At 48.7% G+C, this 25,647-nt stretch overlaps 12 protein-coding genes across 12 annotated transcripts; 5 read left to right on the top strand and 7 right to left on the bottom strand.

The window, feature by feature from the left end:
- Positions 1-207: 207 nt before the first annotated feature.
- On the top strand, positions 208-1,454 carry BKA55DRAFT_689955 (Golgi phosphoprotein 3-domain-containing protein; the record flags this gene model as incomplete). Its single annotated transcript, XM_046199426.1, has 4 exons — positions 208-468; positions 547-793; positions 862-1,313; positions 1,365-1,454. 4 exons carry the CDS (start codon positions 208-210, stop codon positions 1,452-1,454), a joined length of 1,050 nt encoding a protein of 349 aa, XP_046049034.1.
- Positions 1,455-2,313: 859 nt separating this feature from the next.
- On the bottom strand, positions 2,314-4,633 carry BKA55DRAFT_567732 (surfeit locus protein 6-domain-containing protein). Its single transcript, XM_046192760.1, has 3 exons — positions 4,440-4,633; positions 4,259-4,342; positions 2,314-4,133 (listed from the first exon to the last, which is right to left on the bottom strand). Exons 1-3 carry the CDS (start codon positions 4,458-4,460, stop codon positions 2,589-2,591), a joined length of 1,650 nt encoding a protein of 549 aa, XP_046049035.1. The 5' UTR covers positions 4,461-4,633; the 3' UTR covers positions 2,314-2,588.
- An 818-nt stretch (positions 4,634-5,451) lies between these two features.
- BKA55DRAFT_539295 (casein kinase substrate phosphoprotein PP28-domain-containing protein) lies at positions 5,452-6,337 on the bottom strand (the record flags this gene model as incomplete). The annotated part of the gene is made up of 3 exons (XM_046190118.1): positions 5,452-5,562; positions 5,623-6,207; positions 6,266-6,337. The coding sequence occupies 3 exons, from the start codon at positions 6,335-6,337 to the stop codon at positions 5,452-5,454; spliced, it is 768 nt and encodes a 255-aa protein (XP_046049036.1).
- Positions 6,338-7,843: 1,506 nt separating this feature from the next.
- On the bottom strand, positions 7,844-9,286 carry BKA55DRAFT_360324 (uncharacterized protein). The gene has a single exon (XM_046185844.1). The coding sequence runs from the start codon at positions 8,967-8,969 to the stop codon at positions 8,133-8,135; it is 837 nt and encodes a 278-aa protein (XP_046049037.1). The 5' UTR covers positions 8,970-9,286; the 3' UTR covers positions 7,844-8,132.
- Positions 9,287-9,603: 317 nt separating this feature from the next.
- On the bottom strand, positions 9,604-11,277 carry BKA55DRAFT_512154 (uncharacterized protein; the record flags this gene model as incomplete). The annotated part of the gene is made up of 2 exons (XM_046187778.1): positions 9,604-10,780; positions 11,018-11,277. 2 exons carry the CDS (start codon positions 11,275-11,277, stop codon positions 9,604-9,606), a joined length of 1,437 nt encoding a protein of 478 aa, XP_046049038.1.
- A 301-nt stretch (positions 11,278-11,578) lies between these two features.
- Positions 11,579-12,088, top strand: BKA55DRAFT_567738 (uncharacterized protein). The gene has a single exon (XM_046192761.1). It carries the CDS (start codon positions 11,665-11,667, stop codon positions 11,881-11,883), a length of 219 nt encoding a protein of 72 aa, XP_046049039.1. The 5' UTR covers positions 11,579-11,664; the 3' UTR covers positions 11,884-12,088.
- BKA55DRAFT_567739 (uncharacterized protein) lies at positions 11,579-13,581 on the bottom strand. Its single transcript, XM_046192762.1, has 3 exons — positions 13,491-13,581; positions 12,067-13,434; positions 11,579-12,009 (listed from the first exon to the last, which is right to left on the bottom strand). Exons 1-3 carry the CDS (start codon positions 13,548-13,550, stop codon positions 11,878-11,880), a joined length of 1,560 nt encoding a protein of 519 aa, XP_046049040.1. The 5' UTR covers positions 13,551-13,581; the 3' UTR covers positions 11,579-11,877.
- Positions 13,582-14,698: 1,117 nt separating this feature from the next.
- Positions 14,699-15,493, bottom strand: BKA55DRAFT_539299 (uncharacterized protein; the record flags this gene model as incomplete). Its single annotated transcript, XM_046190119.1, has 1 exon — positions 14,699-15,493. The coding sequence occupies one exon, from the start codon at positions 15,491-15,493 to the stop codon at positions 14,699-14,701; it is 795 nt and encodes a 264-aa protein (XP_046049041.1).
- A 1,393-nt stretch (positions 15,494-16,886) lies between these two features.
- Positions 16,887-20,603, top strand: BKA55DRAFT_567743 (Nrap protein). Its single transcript, XM_046192763.1, has 2 exons — positions 16,887-17,225; positions 17,278-20,603. Exons 1-2 carry the CDS (start codon positions 16,980-16,982, stop codon positions 20,347-20,349), a joined length of 3,318 nt encoding a protein of 1,105 aa, XP_046049042.1. The 5' UTR covers positions 16,887-16,979; the 3' UTR covers positions 20,350-20,603.
- A 282-nt stretch (positions 20,604-20,885) lies between these two features.
- Positions 20,886-22,532, top strand: BKA55DRAFT_511823 (uncharacterized protein; the record flags this gene model as incomplete). Its single annotated transcript, XM_046187748.1, has 4 exons — positions 20,886-21,130; positions 21,180-21,374; positions 21,422-21,868; positions 21,920-22,532. The coding sequence occupies 4 exons, from the start codon at positions 20,886-20,888 to the stop codon at positions 22,530-22,532; spliced, it is 1,500 nt and encodes a 499-aa protein (XP_046049043.1).
- A 101-nt stretch (positions 22,533-22,633) lies between these two features.
- On the bottom strand, positions 22,634-23,869 carry BKA55DRAFT_539302 (guanine-1-methyltransferase-domain-containing protein; the record flags this gene model as incomplete). The annotated part of the gene is made up of 1 exon (XM_046190120.1): positions 22,634-23,869. One exon carries the CDS (start codon positions 23,867-23,869, stop codon positions 22,634-22,636), a length of 1,236 nt encoding a protein of 411 aa, XP_046049044.1.
- A 435-nt stretch (positions 23,870-24,304) lies between these two features.
- BKA55DRAFT_360537 (uncharacterized protein) lies at positions 24,305-25,369 on the top strand. The gene is made up of 4 exons (XM_046185846.1): positions 24,305-24,615; positions 24,678-24,797; positions 24,855-25,043; positions 25,097-25,369. Exons 1-4 carry the CDS (start codon positions 24,405-24,407, stop codon positions 25,198-25,200), a joined length of 624 nt encoding a protein of 207 aa, XP_046049045.1. The 5' UTR covers positions 24,305-24,404; the 3' UTR covers positions 25,201-25,369.
- The last annotated feature ends 278 nt before the right edge of the window (positions 25,370-25,647 follow it).

Here is a 25,647-nt window from a genome sequence, read left to right on the forward strand (position 1 = left end):
GCCCCAGTCCAAAACCCCTAAATCTGAACGCGCAACTAGCCCCGTTCAGGCTCAGCCCAGTCAATCAAAGTTCCAGGACAGGACATCCATCAAACTACCCCTTCAACCTCATCTCGACCCCAAAAAAGGACTTTGCTGTCGCTCCCTCTCCTTCACTTCCGACTTTTCCCTCTCAACACCAAAACTAATTATCTCTATCTACTCGAAATGTCCTCGGGATTGACGCGACGCCGCGGTGCGGGCGGCGCAGGACCTGCGGCTGAGGGCGATTCCAGCAACGGCACTGCCCCTAGAACGAGCACACCAAGCGCCAGGGACAACGGACCCGAGACGAGCTACGAAAGCACAGAAAATGGCCACAAGATCGCATTCGACCCTCGCGACATCAGTGAGAGCGCTGAGCGAAGCAAGCAGCCAAAGCTCACTCTCATGGAGGAGGTCCTGCTACTTGGCCTCAAGGATAAGCAGGTAGGCTGCCACTCATGCTCATACACGTGCCCTTTGTGCTCAAGGGAACGAACACCTCTGACTCTCGAATGCTCATAGGGCTACCTCTCTTTTTGGAACGACAACATCTCTTACGCCCTTCGAGGATGCATTGTCATCGAACTGGCCTTCCGTGGTCGCATTGCAATGGAGAAGGATGCTTCAAGACGCCGATTCCCCCTCGCAGACCGCAACATCGAGGTCATAGACGACACCCTTACTGGCGAGGTTCTTCTCGACGAGGCTCTCAAGATGATGAAGCAGAGCGAAAAGATGAGCGTCGCAACCTGGATTGACTTGATGAGCGGTAAATAACCCTACCCACCATTCTTCCAATACCCAAGCAACTGTCGCTGACTGCCTTGCGAATGACAGGCGAGACCTGGAACTTGATGAAGATCGGATACCAGCTCAAGCAGGTTCGAGAACGACTCGCAAAGGGCTTGGTCGACAAGGGCATCCTCCGCACCGAGAAGCGCAATTTCCTCCTTTTCGACATGGCAACTCATCCCGTCGCCGATGGCGGTGCTAAGGAGGAGATCCGCCGCCGGGTTCGCAACATCCTTACCCAACGGACCGTAGTCCTCAATGGTAGCCAGTTCCTACCCGAGTCGCTCGAATTCCGTTATATGCGCAGTATCGCCATGGTTTGCGCCGCCTACGCTGCTAACGTCCTCGAGAACGCCCTCGCATCCCTTGGCCACGAGGCAAGGGAACGGGCTTTTGCGCAGACCGATGATTTACTCGCCGACTACAGTCAATGGCCATTTGGCAAGAAGGCCACACAGAACGGCATTGGTGCCAACTTGCCTCAACTTATTAATGAGGTGGGTAGTATATGATGCCTGCGAGATTTTCGTAACTGACAGTAGCTACAGGAGGTCAACAGCGGCAAGGACAAGGAGCTCCAGCTCGAGGTGGTTGCAGCTTGCTTGAGTGTCTTCACTAGACTCGACTCTCTCCTATAGATGTACTCATGCAAGCTTCATGCGTGTCCACCACCGCCGAACGTGACGTTCGGCTACACCTTCGTTCAACTACTCAGCGTCCCAACCAGGCCAAGCTCTCTCCCTCGAAATCTCTGTTCCAACTATCCGATCCTAATTCATCATAAACCCATTTTCACGAAATGACTTTGACGGCAACAGTCTCATGGCTCCCCTCGCCCAAATGAAACCAACACGACTCTTTACACACAACCGCTACTATATGGGGCAATTTCAGGGAATTGGGACTTTGCTGCTGCTCAATTGAACTGAGTTGCAGTTGGGTTTAAGGCATGAAGAGCTTGGAGCTTGGCCAATTGATTAACTCAGCGCAAAATATTGTTTTTGCTGGGTGCTTGAACAAGTGGTGTTGGTGGTTACACTCACGCAATAACCCACCCAAACTTCTTCTTTTAATGTCCTTTTTATTTTTGTCGGGGCTTATCTATTCGTCCTTTTTACTTTTGGGAAACAAAAAGGAGGTGGACGGGATGACTATGACTCTGGCTCTGACTATAGCTCTGTTGTGTATGTGTGTGTTCTGTCGATGTGTTTCTTGGAAGGCTAGGGAAAGGGGGCGAAATCCATAGGTCGGTGTGTGAAAGGGAAGCCGTTGTTGTTTTGTCGTCGACTTGGGTTTGGTATCTCCATTGTAATGAAAAAGAAAATGTCACGGACAACTTTTAACACACCTTGCAAGGGCGTTTGTCTATTATGAAAACTTGGGGTCTTGATATTTGCTGTTACATCTGCTGATGTTAGACTTCAGATAGTTAAGTATGAATGAACGACTCGGATCTACACACTCAACGCAAATATACTCGAACTTTGGTTAAGGCAGCATGGGGATTTGCATTGCTGGGACTTGAAATTTCAACTGGCTTGACAGCACCTTCGAGACACGCTCTCTGCTTTCGTATGATGATGAATTATATCAACTAAGTTAGTACATGCATCGTCGAGCTGAGTTCTGAAAAAGTTTTCATGTCTCCTCTCCTTTTTGCCGACCATAACTCCGCCAGCGCCGTGTATCTCAAATATATCGAAGGGTAAAAACTCAACCAGCCTTTCTTTTCATCTTCCACTTCCACCTCGTCGCGTCATAACTTCTTCGGTTTATTTTTTCTTGCCTCCAACGCCCAAGCTTCCCTCGAAACCAGGGCGACTCTTCTTCTTACCTCCAGCGGCTCCGCCCTTCTTCTTTTTCTTACCCGCCTTGCCGAGCAGTTTGTCATCCCGTCTCTGGCGCAAGTTATCCTCACGTTTACGTTGACGGTCCTTCTGAGCCTGCTTGACACCGTCGGATCGCTCGCGCCAGGCCTTCTCACTCTTCTTCTTGGCAGTCTCCTTTCGCTTCACGGCGCGCTTCAGTAGAGCCTCGTCGTCGCGGATCTTCTCGCCCTCGGCACGGCGACGAGCTGTCAGCCAGATATCCTTCTCGGCGATGTCGGCACGCTTCTCGGGATCAAGCTCCTGAAGACGCTTCTTCTGGTTTTGGACCTTGATGAGAGCTGTCTTAGGGTCAGAGGGGCCTTTCTTCTTGCCTTGGCTCAGCACGTGGCCGAGATCGCGTGAGAGCTGAGCACCATCACCAAAAGCGACACGGCCAAATGTGAAGTTGCTAGCATTCTCATCGAGTTCAACAGCGGGGCTCATAACACCTGGTGAGCTAGATGCTAGCGCCTCCTCACGCTTTCGTTGCTCCTCCAGTTTAGCCTGTTTACGCATCTCCTGCTTGTGAGCTTTTCGAAGCTCTTGCTTCTTTCTTCTCGATTCAATGAGTTCTTGGCGTGTACGAATGGGCTTGCCATCAGGTCCATCAGCTTTTCGGGCGGCACGAAGGGCTTCGATTTTGGCAGCGAGACGTGCTCGGATGGCAGAGGTGTCGGCAGGGAGCTTGATGTGCTTGGGTTTCTCTGAAGGGGGAATAGTGGATGAGATGGAGGTAGTAGTGCTGGCAGGGTCGGCGGTTGTCTCCGCAGGAGTTGTTGTAGAATCGCTGGTGTCAAAGGTAGGAGATTGTGGCTCGGATTCATGACTTGAGTTGGCGCTGGCCTCGTCCTCCTTCTCCAGACCCGAGATGTCCATAGGTAGAACCTCGCTGTCACCGTGGGCTGCTGTCTCGTCCTCGTCTTTATCTTCCTTTTGCTTCTGGGCTTTATCAGCAAGGTTCTTGGCTTGCTTCTTCGCGGCTTGCTTCTGGGCCTTTGGTGTCGGAGTTGATACATCCTTGTTCTCGGTTTCAGGAGCCTCTGTCTTGTTGGCCTTCTTCTCAGCCTTCTTCTCCTTCTTCTTTTCCTTCTTAGCCGCCCTCTTCTCTTCCTTTTTCGACGTCTTAGAGGAAACTGCCTCAGTTTTATCCTTAGCCTCGGTCTCTGTCTCGTCGTTGAGCTTCTGCTTCTTGTTGGTCTCAGCTATCTTGGCCTTGAGCCCCTCGCCAGGCTTCTCGGTCTCTACACCAGGAACAGGCTCGTAGTCTTCCCAGTCATCTTCGATATCAGTATGGTCATTTTGTTCCATCTCACGCAGCTTTCGCTTGTTCTTGGCCCGTTCATCCATAACTTCCTTGGCATTTCGATTCCGCTCGCTGTCGGGATCCAGCTTTCCGCGTCGGGCAGCGGCAGCCTCTTGTTTTGTCTGCTTCTTCTTGCTCCATTGATCCTACATTTTGGTTAGCCTCATGTTGGTTGACTCTGATGCACATAATATAATAAGAGGCATGTGGTGTGTTTGCCCAAGCGGAGATGATGTTGACCTTGAATTGACAAGACATTGGATTCACATACACTCGTGTCTTCGCCATAGTACATCTTGGCTGGGATAAGACTCAAAAGACCATCAAAGGCTCCACCTTGGTCGCGCAGGCGATCCTAAAGCGCAGAAGGTCAGCTTCAGGGCTTCCTATCGCCATAAATAGAAGATTTGTCCCATCACAGGCGGGGCTTGAGAGCGTTTGGAGGAACGGACCTGCAGCGAAGACTCTGCCATATTAACTGGTGATTGAAATGGTTGAATATCGATGGTACTGTGATATCTCCAGTACTAGAGAAAGACAATTATGGAGAGTCGTGGTGATGAAATGCTCTCGATAATAAAAAGAGGTTGGAAAAGAAAGCTCGGATGGCGATTTGCTGCCTCAGTTTTTTTGGGGAGGATCGTTGTAATTTTTTTTTCCTGAGGTGCCCGCTAAAGATGACCGGCTTTGTGTGGGGAAGGCCCATTGAAGACGGTTGATCCACCCCCTGCACTTAGCGCACTTAGGCCGAGGTACGTACCAACGCCATATTCAGGGTCCTCTGAGCCTCATCAAGCATTGTATGAAATGGATCTCAAATCATATTATGACCAAGGAGATTTTAAGTTTTAAAAATCTTTCATGAAGGTGCCTGTATACTCTCCGTTCCTTCTGAATTTATGAGTAATACAGGTAGCACAGGTAATGCTGAAAACCAGGACCATATGGCTTTTGGTAGATGGCTTGAATCCAAGACACTTGCACCGTGGGTGAAAATTCAAAAGAATAGGTTACCAATGACTTCAGGCGAATTTTGCGCCTCTGAATTATAGTCACCAATTACACGGCTCCTTTTTGATGATTCATAGGTGTTTGGTGTCATCTGCCACGCCGGAATAGTTGAAACTTTGGGTCAAGGCCTGGCTGAAATGCAAAGGCATTCATTGATCAGTATAAGTAATCTAAGTACTATATGTCTTCACTTATTGTAAGTCTGTACCATCCTGACTGTATTATAGTCTCGCAGATTACCATACTATGGTAAGACTCACAGATTGCAGCTAGTAGGTCGTTCTTAAAACCTCGTAGGAGAGACTTAGAACATGAGCTAGAAAAACAGGTTTAGGTTTGTATCACTACGCCTTTCTGTTCAATCCTTTGAACGAATTTAGTCTAGATGACACCTAAACAATAACCAAAGCAAAAGCTTTCATGTGAATTCGTTGGTCATGCTCTTATTGGACTCTATTTCTTCTTGCCCTTCTTTCCAGCAGCAGCTTCTCGCCGACGAGCCTCCCTAGCCTCGAACTCGGCCTTCTTGACCTTCTCTTGCTCCTCTCTTTCTTCACGTTCAGCCTGAAATTGCATTAGTAAGACCATTCTACTAACAAAATACCGGATATGTGGGTAACTCACCTGTCTCCGCGCGGCATCGAGAGCACGCTGCTCACGGATGGCCTTGAGACGCTCCAGATCGGCCCGAGACTCGTCCGTCTTGCCCTCAGCTGTCAAGCGCATGTGTCTCTCCTTAGCAGCTGCAGCCTCGAGAGCTTCACGCTCGCGTCGGCTTGGTGCTGCTTGCAGATTCTCGACACCATCTGTGATCTCGTCGACACCAGAGGATGCCGCCTGTTTGCGAGCCTTCTTCGAGTGATTGGGGTTTGCAGGCATATCGTCATCCTCTTCGCTTTCGCTCTCGTCTTCGTCGCTCGAGGGCAGATCACCAACTTCGACGGTCTTGGCCTTCTGCCTGGCTATGGCAGCCTCCTTTCGAGCTTTCTTCTCGGCCTTTCGAGCCTCGCGTGACTGCTCTTGGGTTTGTTCTTGAGAAGGGCCAGCACCAGACTCCTTCTCGCTGTCCTCTTCCTCTTCCTCTTCAGAAGATTCCTCTTCGGAAGACTCTTCCTCATCGCTGTCGTCGTCCTTCTTATCTGGGTCGACAGCCCACATGCTAACCTCGTTTCCATCGGCATCGAGAGGTCGAATATCGCGAGAGAACTTCTTGCCACCTGGGAGTTTGTTAGTCCTGGGGTTGAGCACGAACTCGTGGTCAACATACCTCCTCGTGCGGGCTTTCGAAACTTTCCTCCTCGGCCACGCGAGCCTCCTCCGGGGGGCCACCAGGAGCCATGATGGGCAAGCTGTGATGAAATGGGAATGAGGGAGGTGAGTTTTTGGAGGATAGAGAGAAGTCTATCTCAAGGCTTCTTTCTGTGTTAGGACTTGTTTAAATCGTTTGGGTCGGGATATTCTGTATTGTTGATTATCACGCCAACTCTTGACTGAACGTTTGTTTGCTGATCAAACTTGTTCAGCAGGGCGGGGTAGCGGGGTAGCTAATGACGGCAGCTCTGATAAACGAACAAGCAGGGAGATGGAGGGTGGGATGTTGTTGATCAGGAACTTTTGAATGGCGTTGCTCCTCTTATAAATGATTGCAACTTGAACTGCAGATCGTTGCAGGTGGAATATGAGTCAAAATAGAAAACACTTTTTTTGCTTAGAAGTTTATTAAAGTGAATGGGTAAACATGATAGGCGAATAGATCGAAGCTAATAGGAGACTTTTTACGTCGCACAGGAGCCTGATCAACTCGAGTGGAACGCAGAAAAGCAAGACCTGGTATGACTCAGTCCTGAAACTTAGTAGCCAGCCCATGGAAATGAATTAAACAACATTGCAGGTGTCCAATGTACAACACATTCAAGCAAAGAATAAAATAACGATACCCCTATCAAACCCCCCAATGATCCACTGCACAAGTCCAGGTGTACCTTGTACTATGTTTCAGCGGATTTTATTGTCAGCCGTTGGAGACTTTCAGGAACGAGCTGGGCACTGGAATGACTGAACGAATAAGAGGACCCCAGTTTGTCGTGTCTTGATCAGCTCACTGAGGGGCGTGTTTCATGCCGCCAACAAAGTGTGTTTGCAACGGGCTTGCATGCATTGTTCGTCCCTCGTGCACGCGACTGTATTGATATCTTGACTCATCCTTTGATTCCAGGCAGAAATAATCATCCAAGGGTGTAGCTTCGGTTCTCTTGAGTTAAATTCATTCACTAGACTTTAAAAATGACTCCTTGCTCTGAAGGTGACTTACTATATCCAATTCTTACCCAATTCGCAGGGACTTTCATGAGATGGATGGACCCCTAAGACCCGACCTTTTCGGCGCATCAATCTTCCACTCCCGCTTTTGGCGCCCCACTCAGGTAAACAAAACCACATCGAGTGAGCCGCGATTTTATTCTCTTTTTTCCTTTCTTCTTCAACCTACTAGAAAAACTGAATCCTTCAAATTCACTCTGGCTTTCATTACACCATGGAGGTACTTGGAGGGGAAACTGGAGGAAAGATGAATTACCGCTGACACTTACCCTCTGTTCTGCTTGTAGCTTTTGCTGCGTCGGGAGAGAGAAATTTTGACGCGGTACATACTTTTCTTCCACATCATTTGAGATGTGAGATCATGATTGAGGTGAGTATGGATGCGCGTGAGCATGGGTGCTTCATCACATGTCATGCATGTTTTTCGTAACTTCATATGCTTGCACTATGGTACCCTCGTATTCTAAAGTGACAATATGCCCTCAGTGAATGAGTGGTATCTCTCCTAGTACCTACTGGGTAGCTAGGTGTTTACAGCAACAACTCCTCACATGAACTCATTCCATGATGGATGAATCTATTGGTAATCAGCTTTTGGCGCTGGGTTTCTTTGACATTGGATGTTTGACACTGAATATTTCCCCGTTCCCTGAGGCTGTGATGCCAACGCCGACCTATTTCAGAATGTGCGTCAGATTAACCAACGACCAGAGGTTTCTCACCAAAGCCACACACCCCAAATCTCTTTCACGTAGGGCAAATAGATATTTTCTTACACATTTCGTCTTCTACAATACTTACACCCAGTCTGGTCCCTAGGGTCTCTTGTCAAAGAAGCGGTTTCTTTTCTTGATAAGATCCGGCAATGTCTGTAGAAGCCGCTGACTTTGCGCTTGCTGCTGAGCAGTTGGTTTGTTCATGATATATTCTCGACGCATTCTTCGCCAGTCCTTCAGCTCTGTTCTGTACTGCGAACTCCCAGGGACATCCGTGGGTCTGAATATATGGTTCGTGTCCCAAAATAGTGCCTTGATCTCCCTGTCATGTTGTTCGCTGCGCTTGCGGAGCTCACCAGCATGGACCGGATGCGTCCAGTCGAGTTGGTGCACATGATACGATGGAAAATCTGAGCCAGGCTCGGAAGATGTTTCGGTGTCGAGTCTTGGTGTTGGTGACACGATCGTCAGGATTCTGAGCGGCTTATTTGGGCTATTGCGGTCCTGGAAACGACGAGGAAGGGACGTGAGGATGCCAGCATCGTCGTCGCTTTCAGAACTGGCACTAGAGGAGCCTGAGGACAAGCAGTCATTATCAGGGTATTGTATTGGGGTTTCTGTCTCGTCTATATCTGGATCGCTTTCAGATAGACCGTACTGTGAGCTACTACTGGGTCCTGGGCTCGTCGCTGCCGTGCTGGTACTCCTAGACTCGGGCAATGGTAAAAGAAGTGGCTCAACAGGAAATATTGCCGAAAAGGTCGAAGGGACAGAGAACTCATCGTCACGTCCATCATCATCTTCGATGAACCCCTCATCACTCAGTAGAACAGAGTCCGTCAGATCGCTGTTGAAGAAAGTCAGTGCAGTGAGAGGATCAGGGAAAGCGAAGCATGTTGTTGGGCCATCATGACTTGCCATGTCAGAGTTCGGCATTCCTGCGTTCTACAGAAAATGGTACTTCTGGCGTTGTGCCTCCAGCGGTAAAGTAGATGTACGAATGCTTGTTTACAGGGACCGATGTTTGAAATGTTAGGTATCAAATGTGAGTTGTACAAGAAATGCCCATTTCGAGAAGACGAGCAGGAGAATATATAGGTTGGGGGGACCATGGAAGACTTGAGGGAGTGAGCAAAGAGTCATGTCTGGATTTTACGACTTTGAGTGTTTTTATTAGACTTATTGAGGGCGTTGAGAAAGTGTCTCTTTTAAATACCCTATAACTGTCACTTTGTCACGGCAGAACATGGTTCGCTGTACTTTGACACGAAAAAAGGAACTGAAGGAAGTTCGTTGATCAGTCAGTGTTGCAGACTATCGATGAATCACGTACTCCAGAACATTATCAACAATCATGCATTTAGGGGCGGAACAGAGAGGAGGAAGTAAATTGTTCAAACTTGAGAGAAGCATCATAGTGAAAACTAATATATGATATGAATTGTTGAAACTTACTTGAAAGTTAAAAAGTCAAATAAGATTATCATAAAGCATAAAGAAGAGAGAACCAGAGCTTAGGCTGAAATACTATAAGATTCCTATGAAAGAGACTTGCATGTCATGGATTCTTTCAACGCCCAAGGCCCATATCCTCCAGAACATCAACAACCCGCTTTCTCTTTGCCTTCCTTATTGCCAACATAGGTGCGGACCTCTCTGAACACACTAAGTTGACTCCTTTCTTCGGTATCTTAGCTGGCTTCTTCCCACTAGCCCTTCGAATGACAGATTCTCGTGTGAACGTGAATTGTCGTGTTGCGAATAGCCCCCTGCTAATATATGATGGTCTCGTATCGATACCACCACGTTGAGAAGTGTGACCCAAGTGAAGGCACGCAATCGGCCGCGAGGGTAGAATGAAGGGACCTGCTACAGCCTTGTAAGGAAGGACCCCACGGGCTCCCAAATCTTGATCAGAACAGAGTTGGCCGAGAAAGGAGTAAAGCCAAAATGCCCAGGCCTCAAATGCAACCCCATGGCATGTACGAGCTTCTCGAGATGCAGCATTAGTATCCCACCAAGGCGTATTCTCCTTTGCAGTATCGCAGAGGTAGTTAAGAAGAAGTGGTGCCTGACGATCCTGCACGAACTTAACAGCGCATCGCGAGTCGCTGCACAACGACACCAAGTCATTATCGATACTTGCAGCGAGGTCACGGAGATTTCTGTCTCGGGTTTCTTCTAGCGGCGCAAAGAGCATGAGATACCGTAGTAGTGAGTCGTCCAATCTATGTGGCGGTGAATCTGCCTGCTCCCATCCATGTTCTTGCGCTGCCGCCTTACTGGCGTCCCATGCGTCCCTTGCACCAATCACGTCGTACAGGGCAAGAGAAGGGAATTTTGACACCCATTGTAGAGAGGCTTTGGATGTCGTCTCATCGCCCCATATTCGCAATACTCGAAGCAAGGGGAACGGATCAGGTTTCTCAGACCACCCCCGGACAAGACGGTCCGAGATATTGGGGAACGCAGTCCGCTCAGTCGGCTGAATTATTTCGAGAGCACCGAGATTAGGCATGTCGGCGAGACATAGAAGATCATGGGTATTGAAGGTGCAACCGCCAGCGACGACTATGTGTGTTATGAAGTCTGAGGGCGGCGCTGTTAGGGGCTGAGTGTAGCGGGTGAGATCGTTGCCCGGGTGGCATATGTGCTGTCGAAAGCGGTACAGGCCAAGATTCTTGTCATCTCCTTCATCCATAAGGAGTTTGGAGAGGTACCTCCAAGCATGAAGAGATACTCCTCTACTTCAGTATTAGTCTCAGATCTCTAGTTGTTTTCCGCGCCATCCGCAGGTTGTCAGACTGTTGATGTTGATGCGCTGGGTGAGAAGTGTTTATTGTATGCTTCTTGAAAGGCGAATAAGAAGCAGAAGAAGGACGATGAAGGACCGAGGACGTCATGGTAATGACCAATGAAATGTATAAGGTTGGGGATAAGAACAATGCCGGTGATGGTAACAACTTTGTCTTTGATGCACTGACCTTGCCTCGAGATACCTCCAAATGCGCAATAGTATGACTTTTGGCAAAGACTCAAGATGGGTTATAGAGCGAATCTTGCCAAAATTGTCGCCGACAACACTGATAGCTATGTCTAACAAAGATCGAGGTCCTTTGGTGCCTCGAGGTTTGAAGGAAGGGTATGGACGACGCCGGCTCCAGTCTGCGTTGCTCTCAGCCGCAAGAGCCTCCCGGGTCATGAGATATTCCCTGAAAGCTGGACCAGAATTTGGGTCGAACATGGCTGATTCAAGAAAAGAATCATATAAATTTGGTATCAAGTTATTTAGGTCTATGACAGAATAGTATAAGCTTATGGTGGGATCATATGAGATTATGAGAAAGAGTCCGAGTTTGGTTGTTGAAGTGCTTACTGAATGAAATTGAGAAAGTGGCGAGGTTGAATGCGTTTCGGTAGACGGCTATTTCACTGGAGCTACAAGAAGAAACTACCTACAGTTGATGGGCCGACTTTGCCAATGAGACCAAAGAAAAATATAACAGTAATGAATAGCACATACGTAGTCTTTAATTGATTTATTTTGAATTTTTTTATATTGTTTGTCGCTTAAAATCTTTAACTGTTCTCCCTCGCGGAAACACCGTCCGAACAAGCCTATCTTTTTTCCATGCATGAACGGGAACAAGCGAAGCCACTCAAACAAACAGTGGCTTATAACGGCCGCCCCTGTGATGTGATGGCTTCGAGCCATTCGACCCTCTTCCCAATCCTCAAGCTTGTTATCTCAAAGCCGAGTAATCCTTCTTCAGAATACTTTTCACATGACCGTGCGCTATGGTATCCAATCGTAATATCATTCCTTCTCTTTTATTTGTGTCATCTATAGCATAGGCTTGAGGTCCTCGGCGACGTGGAAGGGAGCCTCTGTCTTGCTCTTGACCTCGTCAACAGTGACACCGTCTGCGATCTCGATAAGGGTAAGGCCGTTGGCGAAGTCGACATCGAAGACACCCTAGGAAGAGAGTTAGTATATTATCAACAGAGGACATGAAACTTTAGGGAAACTCACCAGCTCAGTAATAATTCTCGACACACAAGCACGTCCAGTCAGAGGGAACGCGCACTGCTTGACAATCTTGGGGTTGCCCTTCTTATCTGTGTGCTCCATTGTCACAACAACCTTGGTCTCACTGGGGTTACTGACAAGATCCATGGCACCACCGAAGCCCTTGACCTTTCCGGGAAGCATCCAGTTGGCAAGATCACCAGTGGCGCTGACCTGCATAGCTCCAAGGATAGTGAGGTTGATACGACCGCTGCGAATCATACCAAAGCTCTCCTCGCTACCGAAGACAGCAGCACCGGGCTTGAGAGTAACTGTCTCCTTGCCAGCATTGATCAGGTCAGCATCCTCTTGGCCCTTTTGAGGATAGGGGCCTAGACCAAGGATACCGTTCTCAGACTGGAGCTGAACCTCGACCTCGGGACCGACAAAGCCGGGGGCGAGCATAGGCATACCAATACCCAGGTTAGCGTACATGCCGTTCTTGAACTCCTTGGCAGCACGACGAACGATGCGCTCACGCTTGGCAGCTGTGTCGCCAGAGCCGAGGGCCTTGGTAGCCTCGGGGTCGTTGGGGTCCTTAGCCCAGGTGTACTTCTCGATCGACTTCTCCTCGGTGCTCTGAATGACGCGCTTGACGTAGATACCGGGCAGGTGGACAGCCTCAGGAGGAATCTCACCGGGCTCAACGATGTGCTCAGCTTCGACAATGGTCATCTTGGCGTTGCGGCCCATAGCGCCGTTGAAGTTGTGAGCAGCGAGACGGAATTGGCAGTTACCAAGCTTGTCAGCCTTGTAGGCCTTGACGAAGGCATAGTCACCGTCAATGCTCTCCTCAAGAAGGTATGACTTTCCCTTGAAGACCTTGACGTCCTTGGGGTAAGAGTAGACATCGGGAGAGCCATCAGCCTTGTTGCGCAGGGGAAGATCACCAGTCTGAACAACTGTGCCAAAGGCAGCAGGGGTGTAAAAGGCAGGCACACCCTTACCACCAGCGGCGCATCGCTCAGCGAGAGTTCCCTGAGGGGTCAGCTCAAGCTCGACCTCGCCAGTGAGGTACATCGTTTCAAAGGTCTTGTTCTCGCCAATGTAGCTAGCAATCATCTTGCGGATCTGCTTAGTCTTGAGAAGTCTGCCGAGACCAAAGTTGTCGGTACCAGCATTGTTGGAGACGGCTGTGAGACCCTTGATTTCAGGCTTCTCAAGGACCTCGTTGATAAGAGAGTCAGGAACACCGCAGAGACCGAAACCACCACAGAGGAGAGTTGTGTTGGGCTTCATGTCCTTGAGAGCTTCCTTAGCAGATGGGAAGACCTTGTTGATCTCGGCGCGGCGAGCGGTTGCCGAGAAGGATCGTGCGAGGACGGCATTAGGCTTTAGAATTGTTAGTATGCACTGGAGATGCGCATTTAGCTGTTCGAGAGACCTACGTTGGTGGGATTGCGAGCAAAGGCTCGAAGGGTCCGTAACCGAAAAGCTGAAGAAGACATGCTGTGTGTGTGTGTGTGTGTGTGTGTGTGTTTAGAGAGGACGGATGAGAAGGTCGGGAATACCTTCAGTGTCGACAACCCTGCTGTCGGTTGGGGAGTAGCTATAGTATATGCTTATTTGTATGATCAATTGAGCTTCATGCGCCAGGAATCTTTCTTCCAGAGACAGACCAGAGAGAAAGAAAGGAAGAGATGTTATGAGAGAGAACTTGTGCCGACAATGACGATAGAAGTTGACGGCGCCGTTGGCGGGGGATATCCGTTTATTAAGGCCGGCTCTGGCCGTAAATCGACCTCCGTCTAAGCTCAAATACAATTCCGCGACCAAAGTTCGGAAGCGATAATCGGCATTCGGTATGATACCTAAACAGCATTTACAGGAACATTTAGGCGGGTCACCCTCATAAGCTCTCCTCTAACGGCTGCCGGGTGGTGCCCGTAGAAGAGAACCTTCACCTTAGACCGGAAGCGAAGTGGAGGATCTCCCCGATCTCGACCTGTGGAGACCGAGGATAAAGTGATCATGAGTGGCAGGACAGAGAGAACAGCGGGGGCTCAAGTCCGGGGCAGAGCAGTCTGGCGCTGTTATTTAGTGGGCGGGTAATGGGTTTTCCGAACCTACCGGCTATTCGTTTCGGGAGTTGACTTGTCATGACGGAACAGGGCTTCTCATGACAACCAAACAAGACGGGTTTTCACCTTGACAAGCTAACTTTGTTAGGGAAACTTGCTGATGTTTGGAGAGGAACATCTCGGGGTTCAGTCACCGTTTTATTCATTGGTAATTATGTGTATTAGTAGTAATTGTTGTGACTACAGAGCATATCCTATATTTCCGACCCGGTTGCTTTCCGATCCGAGGTCGGCTATGGACTCTAATTCACTTCCAACCTACTAAGGTGACCTAGAAGCATGGGGCTATCAACACTCCCTTCCTTCTTCTCTGCAACACAACGCCAAGTGTCCATGATATTCTGGACAAAAACTCCAAACTCCCGATACCATAATTAGCTCTATAAGCAAATCATGGTAATTCCCTAAGACACGCTCGTATGAGCGGAAGAATGAAAATAAACCACCGGGTATTCCTTTATCCTCCACAATCACCATTTCCCATGAGAGCTCACCCATTAACTCGATAATCCACATTACATCGCAGTAGTGGCATTCTCCGGGTGAAGAGATACCAGTCCGATCAAGTTTCCCTCAGGGTCAACAAACTCTCCAATATCCATGATGCATTGTCGAACGCCGTATCGCAACTGCTTGATCTCGCCGTAGTTATTTTCGACCAACGTCTCAGCGATACTAAGATCAGCCACTCGGATGTGGCATGCTGGTGTTACACCGCGTGCCATGGCTATCTGTCGCTTGTATTCGAGCTGAGCGCGGCTGTCTCCTGTGTTTCTCACTTGCATCAAGGCTCCTGTGATGCGAGATCCTCCGCTCTGGCTTGAGTTGAAGAAGTTCATGGGCTGCACGTCAAAGTGCGAAGATCCCCATTGCCTCTTATATGGGTCATCAGACTGTTGGGCGTTCACGTCCCCAAAGAACTTCCAGTCGAAGCAACGCGAGTAAAAGTTTACCGCTCTGTCTAAGTCGAAGCAGTACAGGAGGAGAAAGTCGGGAGTTCCTCCCACGCAAGACATATCTGCTCTTTCGCTTCCACAAGTTTCAGTTTGAGGGAGGGATGAAGGCAATAAGTCGTTGTCGTTTGCAATTCTTGGAGAACCGAAGGTTTCGAGGGACATGTTCTTGGCGGCATTTATGGGCAGCGAGAACGTTGAAGCAAAAGCTGGCGGCGTGGCCATCTCTGCTATGGGAGTGCTGAGAGCGTCATGACCCAGTGAGGGTACCGGCGATGGTGTTCTTCGATCTGTGTCAAGGTCCATGGCTGATGAGGAAAGTGTGAGAGATGGTCTTGATTTTGTGTATGATTCCATTGTTGACGAGTGGAAGTATTCTTGAAGTATACTGACTCGTTGAAATTCTTTAACAGAAGCGTCAAATGATTCAAGTACGGTTCAGTATTATGATAAATAAATAAAAAAGCGTGACGCGCCGCGAGGCAACAGTCTAACAAAAGGAGAGATATCCGTCGTGACTTAGAGACCAGGCCAGTGGACAAGGAACCAAAGCTATCTAAGTCATTCAACAATCAGATATATGATTTGCATGAGCAAGCCATAAACTCGTGGACAGGGTTACCTTGTTCTTATAGCCGCCTCTTGATGAACAAGAGGCAATTTCCGAGAACTCCAACGCAAACTCTCCTTACATGCTACGTGCCTTCAACTGCGTAAAACACCACAAAAGCAATGATTCGAGACTGAAAGCACGGAACTTGGCGTGGGTGCCATCTGGGGCTTGCCAGGCCAACTCAGGCTAAGTGGTATGGAGGTTAAGGCAAGGAGAAGGCAAGACATTCAAACACAACAAAACAAACACACAACAGTGTTACGTCAAAAGACCAATCGTTTAGGCCTAAAAGGCTAAAGACGTCAAGGGCGGAAGAAACCTGCAGCGACTAGGTCGCTTTGACAAGTAGGGGTTCTCATTCTGGAAGGCTAATGTATAGACGAGCAGAGCTACTGTAGAAGCTGCATTGTTGGTGTCTCGATTTGGCTGGTGTCAATCACCATAAACATAAACAAGCGTGTGTGTCTCGAGCTGAGCTGAAGTTGTGGTTGATTTTCAGGGCCTTGACTTTTTGTTGGTCAGTGTAGCGTTTGTGCTGGAATGGTAAACAACCCGAAATCCCACGTCTTCGCGGGATATATCATCAGACAATTGTCTCAGAAGAGTGCGTTTCTTAATTTACACACATAGTTGAGAGCGGTTAATCAACATGAATCCTCACATGTCTCAGTTTCGAACTGATGGCTTGACGATCACTGATCGTGAAGGTGAAGGATGGGTACCAAAGAAAAGGGCGAGAGAGTTGGCTGGTATCAGGTATCAGAGTGGACCTGAGCGTTCTGCAAGGCGTGCTCTATTTGGCGGGCATAAGCAAGGAGTTGTTTTAAGTGTGATCGTCTGAACGGTTGGAAATGTGCTTTACAGTAGTAGCTGCATAATTTATGTGCAGGGAAGAAATGGCGTGAGTTTTTCTAAAGGAGAACACGCGACGGTCGAGCCGGAGCAAAGGAGAGGAACGTTTGTAAGAAGGGGACAGTCGATGATTGTATTGACCCAAATCAATTGATGCTCGGATCCGAAAGTTCAGGATCCGATTGAGAATGCTTAGATGGATTTGGTGGAAATACGTACCGTTTCTGATAAGCTTCTTATCTCCCCGCAGATCCTGGCTTCAGAAAAAAAAATTACAGTATGAGAGCGGACCAAAGTCAGTAGTGGCAGCTTCAACACCAAGGAACCTCCAAACTGTCGATAATTGCCTTCCACCATCTGGCGCATAATTCAATCGTCATGGAGTCCAGTTCAAAGCGTCGGAAGCTAGACCACTCTGGATCTGGTCTGAGACACGATGCTCTCATTGATTTTGAGGCTCGCAGCTCTGCCAGAGTCTCAACTGCTAGCACTTTTGTCCTCCAAACAGACGAGCTACTCAAGGAGGCAAAACTCGACTATGGAAAGGCATTGAAGGATGTTGATGCGAACCTTCATCGACTGAAGGAGGCTATCGACACTGCGACTTCTCATGGACCTGAGCCTGTTCGTACTACAACGCAAGGTCGCAAGTCTTTGAAACTAACAGATTTTCTAGATCACCGAAGTTACAAGCCGCTTTGAGAAGAAGCATCGCATTGCCATTCCTTACCCCGATCCAAAGCCTGCTAAAGATGCTCCCTACAAACTTGCTTTTGAGAAACCAGCTTCATATAATGTCGTTGGTAGCTATGTCGCCAAGACCATGGTGAAGTCCCAGGCGCAATTTGGCATCGATATGGTAGCCCAGATGCCGAAGACTATGTTCCAAGAGAAGGACTTTACAAGTATGCGATATTTTTACCGCCGAGCATACTACATCGCCTACATCGCTGCCAGCGTCAAGAAAGAGTTGGGAGATTCTATGGATATCGGCTTTGAATACCTCAACGAGAACCCGCTTCTGCCTGTACTTGCACTTCGACCGAAGACCGAGGAGGAGGAGACCGGTGCCAAGGAGACCAACGGAAAGGCTTCCAAGAAGAAGACAAAGGCTGCGAAGTCCCCATATACTATTCGACTCATCCCCTGCGCGCCTGATGGCATTTTCCCCAAGTCGAAGCTACTTCCTAGCTCTAATAACAACCGAAGTGGAGAGTCCGACGACAAAAAGACCCAGGCCGGAACCCCTTTCTACAACTCTACTTTGAAGGCTGAGGAGACGTTCATCTCCTACCTACGTGTTCTTACACACGCCAAGAACGAGTGCCCCGCCCTGACTGATGCTTGTGTATTGGGAAGAATCTGGCTGCAGCAGAGGGGTTTCGGGAGTTCCATTTCGCAAGGTGGATTTGGTCATTTTGAGTGGTCTGTCATGATTGCTCTCTTGCTCCAAATGGGTGGACGAAATGGCCAGGCAGCTCTTTCAAACTCTCTTAGCAGCACTGAACTTTTCAAGGCTGCTATTCAGTTCATTTCGGCCACTAATTTCAACAAGAAGCCTTTCGTTTTTGGTTCCTCAAAGATTAGTGCCGACTCCGTTCGAGAAGCTGGCCCTGTCATGTATGACTCAATTCGAGAACTCAACGTGCTGTCAAAGATGAGTCCCTGGTCTGCAGGTCTCCTTCAAATGCACGCCAAGTCCACCACCGACCTCCTCGCTGACGAAGCTGCTGACAAGTTCGACCCGACATTCATTGTCAAGTCTGATGCTCCTCTCCAGACATTCGATGCTATCTTTGAGATTAAGACCAAGGATATTGCCAAGTCCTCTAGCTCTACTGACTGCAGAGGACCTGTGTGGGACTTTAGCCTGGAAGCGCACAAGGTACTCAAGAAGGCCTATGGCACTCGTGCTCACCTTGTGCACTTCCAATTACCTACCAGGGCTGGGTGGTCGTTGGGCTCCGCGCCAACTTCAAGTTCTGGTAAGGTTCAATTTGGTGTCATGTTCGAATTCGCCCAGATGTCCAGACAGATGGAGCATGGTCCCGCAGCAGAAGAACAAAAAGAGGCCGCCAAGTTCCGACAATTCTGGGGCGAGAAGGCCGAGCTGCGTCGTTTCAAGGATGGCAGTATCCTTGAGTGTGTTGAGTGGCCAAGCAAAGTTCCCTTCCAGATCTGCGAGGAAATCGCAGTGCATACCTTGAAACGCCACCTAAAGGTTGCCAGCGAAGATATCACTGCTTTTGGTGCTGGCTTTTCCAACATTGTCACTTTCTCTCATATGGATAAGGAGGCTTTCGATGCTGCCCGACGAGCGTTCCAGACCCTCGAATACGATATCCGAAACCTTGAAGAATTGCCACTGCAAATCAGACAGCTTTCGCCGGTTTCACCAGCCGCTAGATATGCTTCAGTTGATGCTCCGAGCCCTGGCTTCCACACAGGTACTATTGAGCCTATAGATGTGAACCTCTATTTCGAGGCATCGAATCGATGGCCCGAGAACCTCGTGGCAATTCAAGAGACCAAGATTGAGTTTTTGCTGGACTTCGACAGGCGTCTGACAGCGGCGAAAGAAAACATTACAACCTACCTTGGCCGAGATAATAGGGATATTGGTATTGAGAACTTGGCATATCTCGATATTATCTACGAATCTGGCGCGGCATTCCGGTTGAGAATCCATGCAGACTTGGAAGATACCCTCCTTGAGCGCCAAATCAAGAACAAAACGCTTGATGCTCACATTCGAGACGAGTCAGAAGCGGCCCTTGCCAGAATCAACTGGTTCTTTGCCACCCTGCCAATTCATACACAGACTATCTCAACCTTCTGCACACGCCTTCACCCTCTATCCCAGACTATCCGCTTGGTAAAGCACTGGTTCAACTCCCACAAACTTTCAAGCCACATCAGCGAGGAGCTTATTGAGCTCTTCGTTCTGCACGTGTTCTTACAACCATACCCATGGAGAGCCCCCACGAGTCCCTCAACAGGTTTCTTACGCACCCTAACATTCCTGTCTCGCTGGGATTGGCGTGACGAGCCTCTGATCGTCGACTCCGCAGAGGAGCTGACAGATGATGATCGCCATAACATTCGCAAGGAGCTTGAGGCTCGGCGCAAGAAGGATCCGAACATGAATCACACAGTCATGTTTGTTGCCACTTCCAATGACACTTCTGGTCTCGCTTATACCCGCAATGGACCTTCTAAGCTTATCGCTTCACGTATGACCCGACTGGCTAAGGCTGCATGCAAACTTGTGAAGGACAGCGGATACCGTATTGATGCTACTGAGCTCTTTGAAACTTCTCTCGAAGACTACGATGTTCTTTTCCATCTTTCTCGTAAAGCTATTCGCTCGATTCTCCGAGAGGCTGCTTCTGACCCCTCGGCCCGCCGCCACTCCCAGTTCAAGAACCTCGATGATCGCACAGGTCGCGCACCGCTCCCCATCCGTGCTCATCCTGTCGACGTGTTGATGGAGGAGCTACAGCGTGTATACGATGATTCACTTGTATTCTTCCGGGGAACCAACAACAGCGACGAAGACGATGCCGTGGTAGGGGCTATCTGGAACCCGAAACTTCAGCAGCAGAAGTTCCGAGCTGGTCTACCTTATAACTTCCACAAGGTAACCGATGAAGATGGAGACGTTGTCGTGGTGAACCGCAAGGCAGTGCTATCAGAGATTGCTAGGATTGGTGGCGATATGATTAGAAAGATTGAGGAAGTCGAGTAAAGCTGACGCATCGTTCAAGAGGCGAAGATACATTGGAGAATACCCACGCATATAGATCGAGATATAAACTCAGGCTATCATCTTGAGAAATGTTTTCAAAAGTGTATTTTTACGTCAGGCGTCGAACCTTGCTTCACATTTTGAGGTGGCCATATGGTTATGGAGTAATTTAAATTTGATTGATAACTGTCAAATAGAGATACTGTTTGAATCAAGTGGTCCAGATTGGACTTCAGAACCACTATCAAAGATCTTTACTGATATAAGCCCGTTGTCTGTGAATGGTGGGTGGAGTCCTTTTGTGGGATCCATGGTGATCAAAAGATACGTACCTTGTTTAATTGCCATACCTTAGGTCCCTAAGCGGAAACAGCTTTACGCGAAAAGACGCGTCTAACGCGTTTCACTTTCACCCCTCAGCCATTATCTTTAGTCAATCTTGCGGTCCCATCACTGCGACAACCAGCAACGACAACTCCGAATCCCATAGACGCACTGAAACTGATCGCAACTACAATTACTATCCGTTAATCAAAATGCCCCATTCTGTCGAAGCAGAAGCCATGTCATCCCCGAGTAATGTTAAGGACGAGCCTACGGAGGAGACAGGAATATCTAATGAGACTCCCAATGCGCCAGAAGCTGATGTCAAGATGAACGAGACAGAAGACGTCAAAAAGGAAACCAAACAACTCGAGGACCTATTCGATGATGTCGACTCGGACGAGGAGTTTCCCAGTTCTGCAGCTGTTCAGCCAAGCTCACAAGTTGCACCGCTTTTGTACGTAAAATCCACGTTTGGGTCTAACAGTTGAACTAATTGATTAAAGCGATGCTATGACATTGAAAGCCTCAGATCCTGAAGTCATGCGAAGCTTCTATCAGCGATTATTCCCATGGCGATACCTATTTCAGTGGCTCAACCACAGTCCAACCCCAACAAACGATTTTGGCAACCGAGAGTTCGCTTTCACACTCCAGAATGATGCCTACCTCCGATACCAATCTTTTCCTACCGCCGATATGTACGTGCTATTCTTTTTATTGCGCTTTAATACTCATATCGTTGCAGGCTTCGCAAGGACGTTCTCCGACTAATGCCCTCTCGTTTCGAAATCGGACCAGTGTACACCACCAATCCCCGCGACCGAAAGCAACTCCGTAACTCATCCGCCTTCAAGCCCCTCGCAAAAGAACTATGTTTCGATATAGATTTGACAGATTATGATGATATTCGAACATGCTGTGATAAAGCGAATATCTGCAACAAGTGTTGGCAGTTTATGACAATGGCTATTAAGGTGGTTGATGCTGCGCTGCGGGAAGACTTTGGCTTCAAGCACATTATGTGGGTGTACTCAGGGCGACGAGGTGCTCACGCTTGGGTTTGCGATAAGAAGGTTCGAGGCATGGACGATCAGAAGAGAAGAGCAATTGCGGGCTACCTCGAGGTGGTCAAGGGAGGTGCTCAGAGCGGCAAGAAGGTGAATGTGAGGAGACCATTGCATCCTCATTTGGCGTAAGTTTATGAATTAGACTCTTGTGAAGGTGATATACTAATTCCTTATAGCCGAAGTTTGGAGATACTGAAAACTCATTTCCAAGAAGACGTTCTTGATGTCCAAGACCCCTGGGCTTCTGCTGAGCAATCTGAGAAGCTATTACAGCTTCTTCCAAACCATAACCTCAACGAATCATTAAGGAGGAAATGGGATGCCGCTCCAGGACGTGCATCAGCCTCAAAATGGGCAGATATTGACGCAGTAGCAAAGTCGGGCGCCAGCAAAAATCTTGACGCCAGACAACTCCTTGAAGCCAAGCAGGACATCGTCTTAGAGTACACCTACCCCCGACTGGATATTGAAGTCAGCAAGAAACTCAACCATTTGCTGAAGAGTCCTTTTGTCGTGCATCCTGGTACTGGTCGAGTTTGTGTGCCCATTAACACAAAAAACCTCGAGGACTTTGATCCTCTAGGTGTGCCTACGGTGCAGGGTCTTCTGGCGGAGATAGACTCTTGGAAGGGAGAGGAGGAGGAGGGTGGTAAAGGCACAGCTGATTGGGAAAAGACAAGCCTGAAGCCATATATTGAGCAGTTCAGACACTTTGTCAATGGGTTGATGAAGGATGAGAAGGATGTAAAGGTTAAGCGGGAGCGGGAGGATGAAACCATGGACTTTTAGACGCGATATGAGATGGGACAAACTTATGAACAGTATATTTGGTATATTAGGAATTTGCTTTTGGAATTGGCTGGCGCCGCACGGCACTAATACAGATGTTTCTACTTTGAAGGAGCTTCGACTTCAGGGGTATGGGTTTGAGGGGTAGTCTCCTCAGCATCAGGGTCCTTGATCTCTTGATCTTCCTCCTCAAGCTCCTCGACCTCACCCCCCTCAGCTTCTTCTGCCTCACCTGAATCATCCTTCTGGTCTCTCAAGTGACCGCCCTTGCGCTTAGGGATGACACTCAAAAACGCATCGCCCCAGTTCTCGTACTCGAGCCACTTGAGCATGATCTCGACGACGTGGTTTGTCGCTAGAACCGTCCGGCTCTGCATCACCATGTACTGACCGATAGGCAGCCGAGCCGTTCGGATGCCACGTTCCCTCGCTCGTTTGTAGCACAGTCCCTTTTCACGGTTCTTGTCGACGAGGCCGCCGATGACATAGCTTGTGTTGGGCTCGAGGCGGTCGAGTGTGTATGGTGAGTCTGACGATAGATAAACGATGTCCTGATATTCAGGAGAGGGTTCTGGCTCGGGATCAGGTAAAGGGAGAGGGTCCTTTTCGTCCCTCACCCAAGGGGTTTTGTTATCCAGGCTCCTCTGGAGTTGATCGACCATGTGGTCACTCGGATCCTTCATCTTCTCCCGAGCCTGCTTCGCACACTCGATGAAATCCCCGTCCACAAAGTCAATGCCCTTCCAGTTATTGTGTTTGTCATCGAGGACCTGGTGGAACCGCTCAGCCAGTTTTCCATTCCAACCTGAGACGAAGATGTGTGTACGATATCTCGCATTTTTGTTCTCTGAGTATGACCTGGTGATTTGGCTGCCGAGTGAAATGAGCTCCTTCTCACGCATGTATTGCTCAAAGTCACAGTCGAAGATGAGTGTAACAGGTACATTAACTGAAGGAGGTTTCTGCTGCTTATTGGCATTTGGATCGATGCCCTGAGCGATAAGCGCTGCCCTTTCTTCACGCTTGCGGACTTTGCGTGCGATTCGGCTGTCCTTTCGCTTCTGCTTGCGCTCCTCCTTTCCAGCTTCCCATTGCTGATGTTTTCTCAGACGCTTGAGAGCGTTCTTGGACATAGGTCCGGCAGCTTTGTCATCTGCAGGCCGTTTTTGAGGAATAATTGAGCCTTCCGTTGGAGGCACATTGTCTGTTGGCTTTGTGTGATAGTCGGTGGTGACTGTTTGCTCACCATGTCCAGTGTCGGTTGAGTTTTCTGGTGGTGGTGGTGGTTGCTGATGAGAAGATTGACCTGTCTCTCCTTCACTTGTCGTTGGTTCCATCTTGGGAAGATCAATTCTTTCGATCTTGTTTATACAGAAAATCAATGTGTGGCGAATTGAGCTGTTGTATCAATTTAAAGTCAGTTCAGGTTAACTTCTCTTAGATCAAGTCGTATAAGAGGTTTGCCAGGATAACGTCGTATGAAAGCGAGCTGCGTAACGTTCTTATCGTCGAACAATTTCGGGAATTAAATGATTATATGAGCGTAATAAGAGGCCAGTCTCTGTATGGATCGATGGCATATCAATCGAATAGCGCCATCAGATTTAAAGCACAGGAGAAAGACTATCTTGTTAAGCTCATAGCCAATTTTTCTCAATAGTCCAGTTATGGTGGGGCATAGTGGGGGTACGTACCCCGACAGAGGACTTGAAATTCATCAAGCTCTCAAGAGCCAATAGGAGCAGATCAATTGAATGACCAACGTCACGTGTTCCGGTGGAGGCACCTCAATCCTACAGTTTGCATAGCTTGGCTTCAACCTCAGGTCTACGAAATAAAAGCTCCCAACTCCTCTCCCTTACAGCAATCGCAATGGAGCACCCGTCGAGCGCGAATTGGCAGGCCCACAAGAAGGCCGACAACCTTTTCAAGCCTCACGATGTCCTCGATGACACCGCAAAGGCTGGTGTGATCGGTGCTCTCAGCGGTCTCTTCCTCTCCTCCGTCAAGAATGCCATGGCCAAGAACAATATCGGCATCTTGAGCGTCTTCACCCGAGGTGCTCACATTATCGGTATTGGAGGTACGATAGATGTGGTGGACAAGACCAATTGAAGGTTTCGCGATACTAATTACGTCGTTTAGCTGCCGCTCCCGCCGCATATGTCTTCGTCTCACGAAGCTCAATGAACCTCCGCGAAAAGGACGACGCCTTCTCGGCTGCCCTCGGTGGCTTTGCCCTGGGTTCAGTTCTCGGCCTTCCCAGTATGACCTGATCTTGTACCTCAAATCACAGTAACCGCATTATTTAACACGCTGCAGCGAGACGAATGCCCGTTGTCATGGGACTCGGTGGTGGTCTCGCAATCTTTCAGGGTATGTTCCACTACCTCGGCGGCCGATACGATAGCTTCAAGAGAGAGGACGACGAATTCGAGCGCAAGGAGATCATCCGACGAAGCACCCGACTGCCAATTGAGCAGACTATTTCAGAGATTGGCGAGGGCCGAGGTAAGTCGCGCACGACGTTTGATGTGGACGGGCAACCTCTCACACTTTAATAGGCATCCGACCTCCTGGATATGAGGAGCGTAGGGCAGAGCGACTTAGTGAGAAGTACGGTGTTGAGATTAATCCCATTAAGGCGACTGTCGAGGGTAGCCAATAAGCACGAAGCGACAAGCGGGCGAACGGGACGGGAGCGATTGTACATAACTCTTCTGGGCGAGGAAGAGATGCTACACTAGAGAATTGGAGTTTTGTTTTGTTTCCATGTGAAACTCTGAACTGTGCCAACTCACGCTTGGGCAGTCAGTTTTCCCCCAAAAGGTACGTTATCTGAGTTTTCTTTCATCCTAACCCCTTCTGCGATGATGATGCACCGAGTCAGAGGCTGTTTATGATCGTAATGATTCCAAACCTCACCAATATCTACATCCTGAGCCCCTATTTTCACTCTTTATAAGTCCATTAATTTTTTACGGGAAAATACTAACTGCATCAAAGACATTAGGCACGTTATCTATTTACGACAGTTTCTCTGTGTAAAGCATTATGGTATGTGTACTTTCTTTCACCTTCTTGCCATACCGTTCGATGATGATACATCGAGTCA

The sequence above is a fragment of the Fusarium redolens genome (genome assembly GCF_020744475.1).
Source record: "Fusarium redolens strain MPI-CAGE-AT-0023 chromosome Unknown BKA55scaffold_8, whole genome shotgun sequence".
Lineage (NCBI taxonomy): Eukaryota > Fungi > Ascomycota > Sordariomycetes > Hypocreales > Nectriaceae > Fusarium > Fusarium redolens.

What these genes read in the sequence shown, in the direction of transcription:
- BKA55DRAFT_360537 (XM_046185846.1), top strand. Translation starts at nt 24,405, where the DNA reads ATGGAGCACCCGTCGAGCGCGAATTGGCAGGCCCACAAGAAGGCCGAC. An exon ending in TCACATTATCGGTATTGGAG is followed by an intron (nt 24,616 to 24,677) that starts GTACGATAGATG and finishes TACGTCGTTTAG; the next exon opens with CTGCCGCTCCCGCCGCATAT. An exon ending in TTCAGTTCTCGGCCTTCCCA is followed by an intron (nt 24,798 to 24,854) that starts GTATGACCTGAT and finishes AACACGCTGCAG; the next exon opens with CGAGACGAATGCCCGTTGTC.
- BKA55DRAFT_567743 (XM_046192763.1), top strand. Translation starts at nt 16,980, where the DNA reads ATGGAGTCCAGTTCAAAGCGTCGGAAGCTAGACCACTCTGGATCTGGT. An exon ending in CTTCTCATGGACCTGAGCCT is followed by an intron (nt 17,226 to 17,277) that starts GTTCGTACTACA and finishes CAGATTTTCTAG; the next exon opens with ATCACCGAAGTTACAAGCCG.
- BKA55DRAFT_567739 (XM_046192762.1), bottom strand. Translation starts at nt 13,550, where the DNA reads ATGTCTTCTTCAGCTTTTCGGTTACGGACCCTTCGAGCCTTTGCTCGC. An exon ending in TTGCTCGCAATCCCACCAAC is followed by an intron (nt 13,435 to 13,490) that starts GTAGGTCTCTCG and finishes ACAATTCTAAAG; the next exon opens with CCTAATGCCGTCCTCGCACG. An exon ending in CGAGAATTATTACTGAGCTG is followed by an intron (nt 12,010 to 12,066) that starts GTGAGTTTCCCT and finishes CTCTCTTCCTAG; the next exon opens with GGTGTCTTCGATGTCGACTT.
- BKA55DRAFT_567732 (XM_046192760.1), bottom strand. Translation starts at nt 4,460, where the DNA reads ATGGCAGAGTCTTCGCTGCAG. An exon ending in TGGCAGAGTCTTCGCTGCAG is followed by an intron (nt 4,343 to 4,439) that starts GTCCGTTCCTCC and finishes TCTGCGCTTTAG; the next exon opens with GATCGCCTGCGCGACCAAGG. An exon ending in ACTATGGCGAAGACACGAGT is followed by an intron (nt 4,134 to 4,258) that starts GTATGTGAATCC and finishes ACCAAAATGTAG; the next exon opens with GATCAATGGAGCAAGAAGAA.
- BKA55DRAFT_360324 (XM_046185844.1), bottom strand. Translation starts at nt 8,969, where the DNA reads ATGCCGAACTCTGACATGGCAAGTCATGATGGCCCAACAACATGCTTC.
- BKA55DRAFT_567738 (XM_046192761.1), top strand. Translation starts at nt 11,665, where the DNA reads ATGCATGAACGGGAACAAGCGAAGCCACTCAAACAAACAGTGGCTTAT.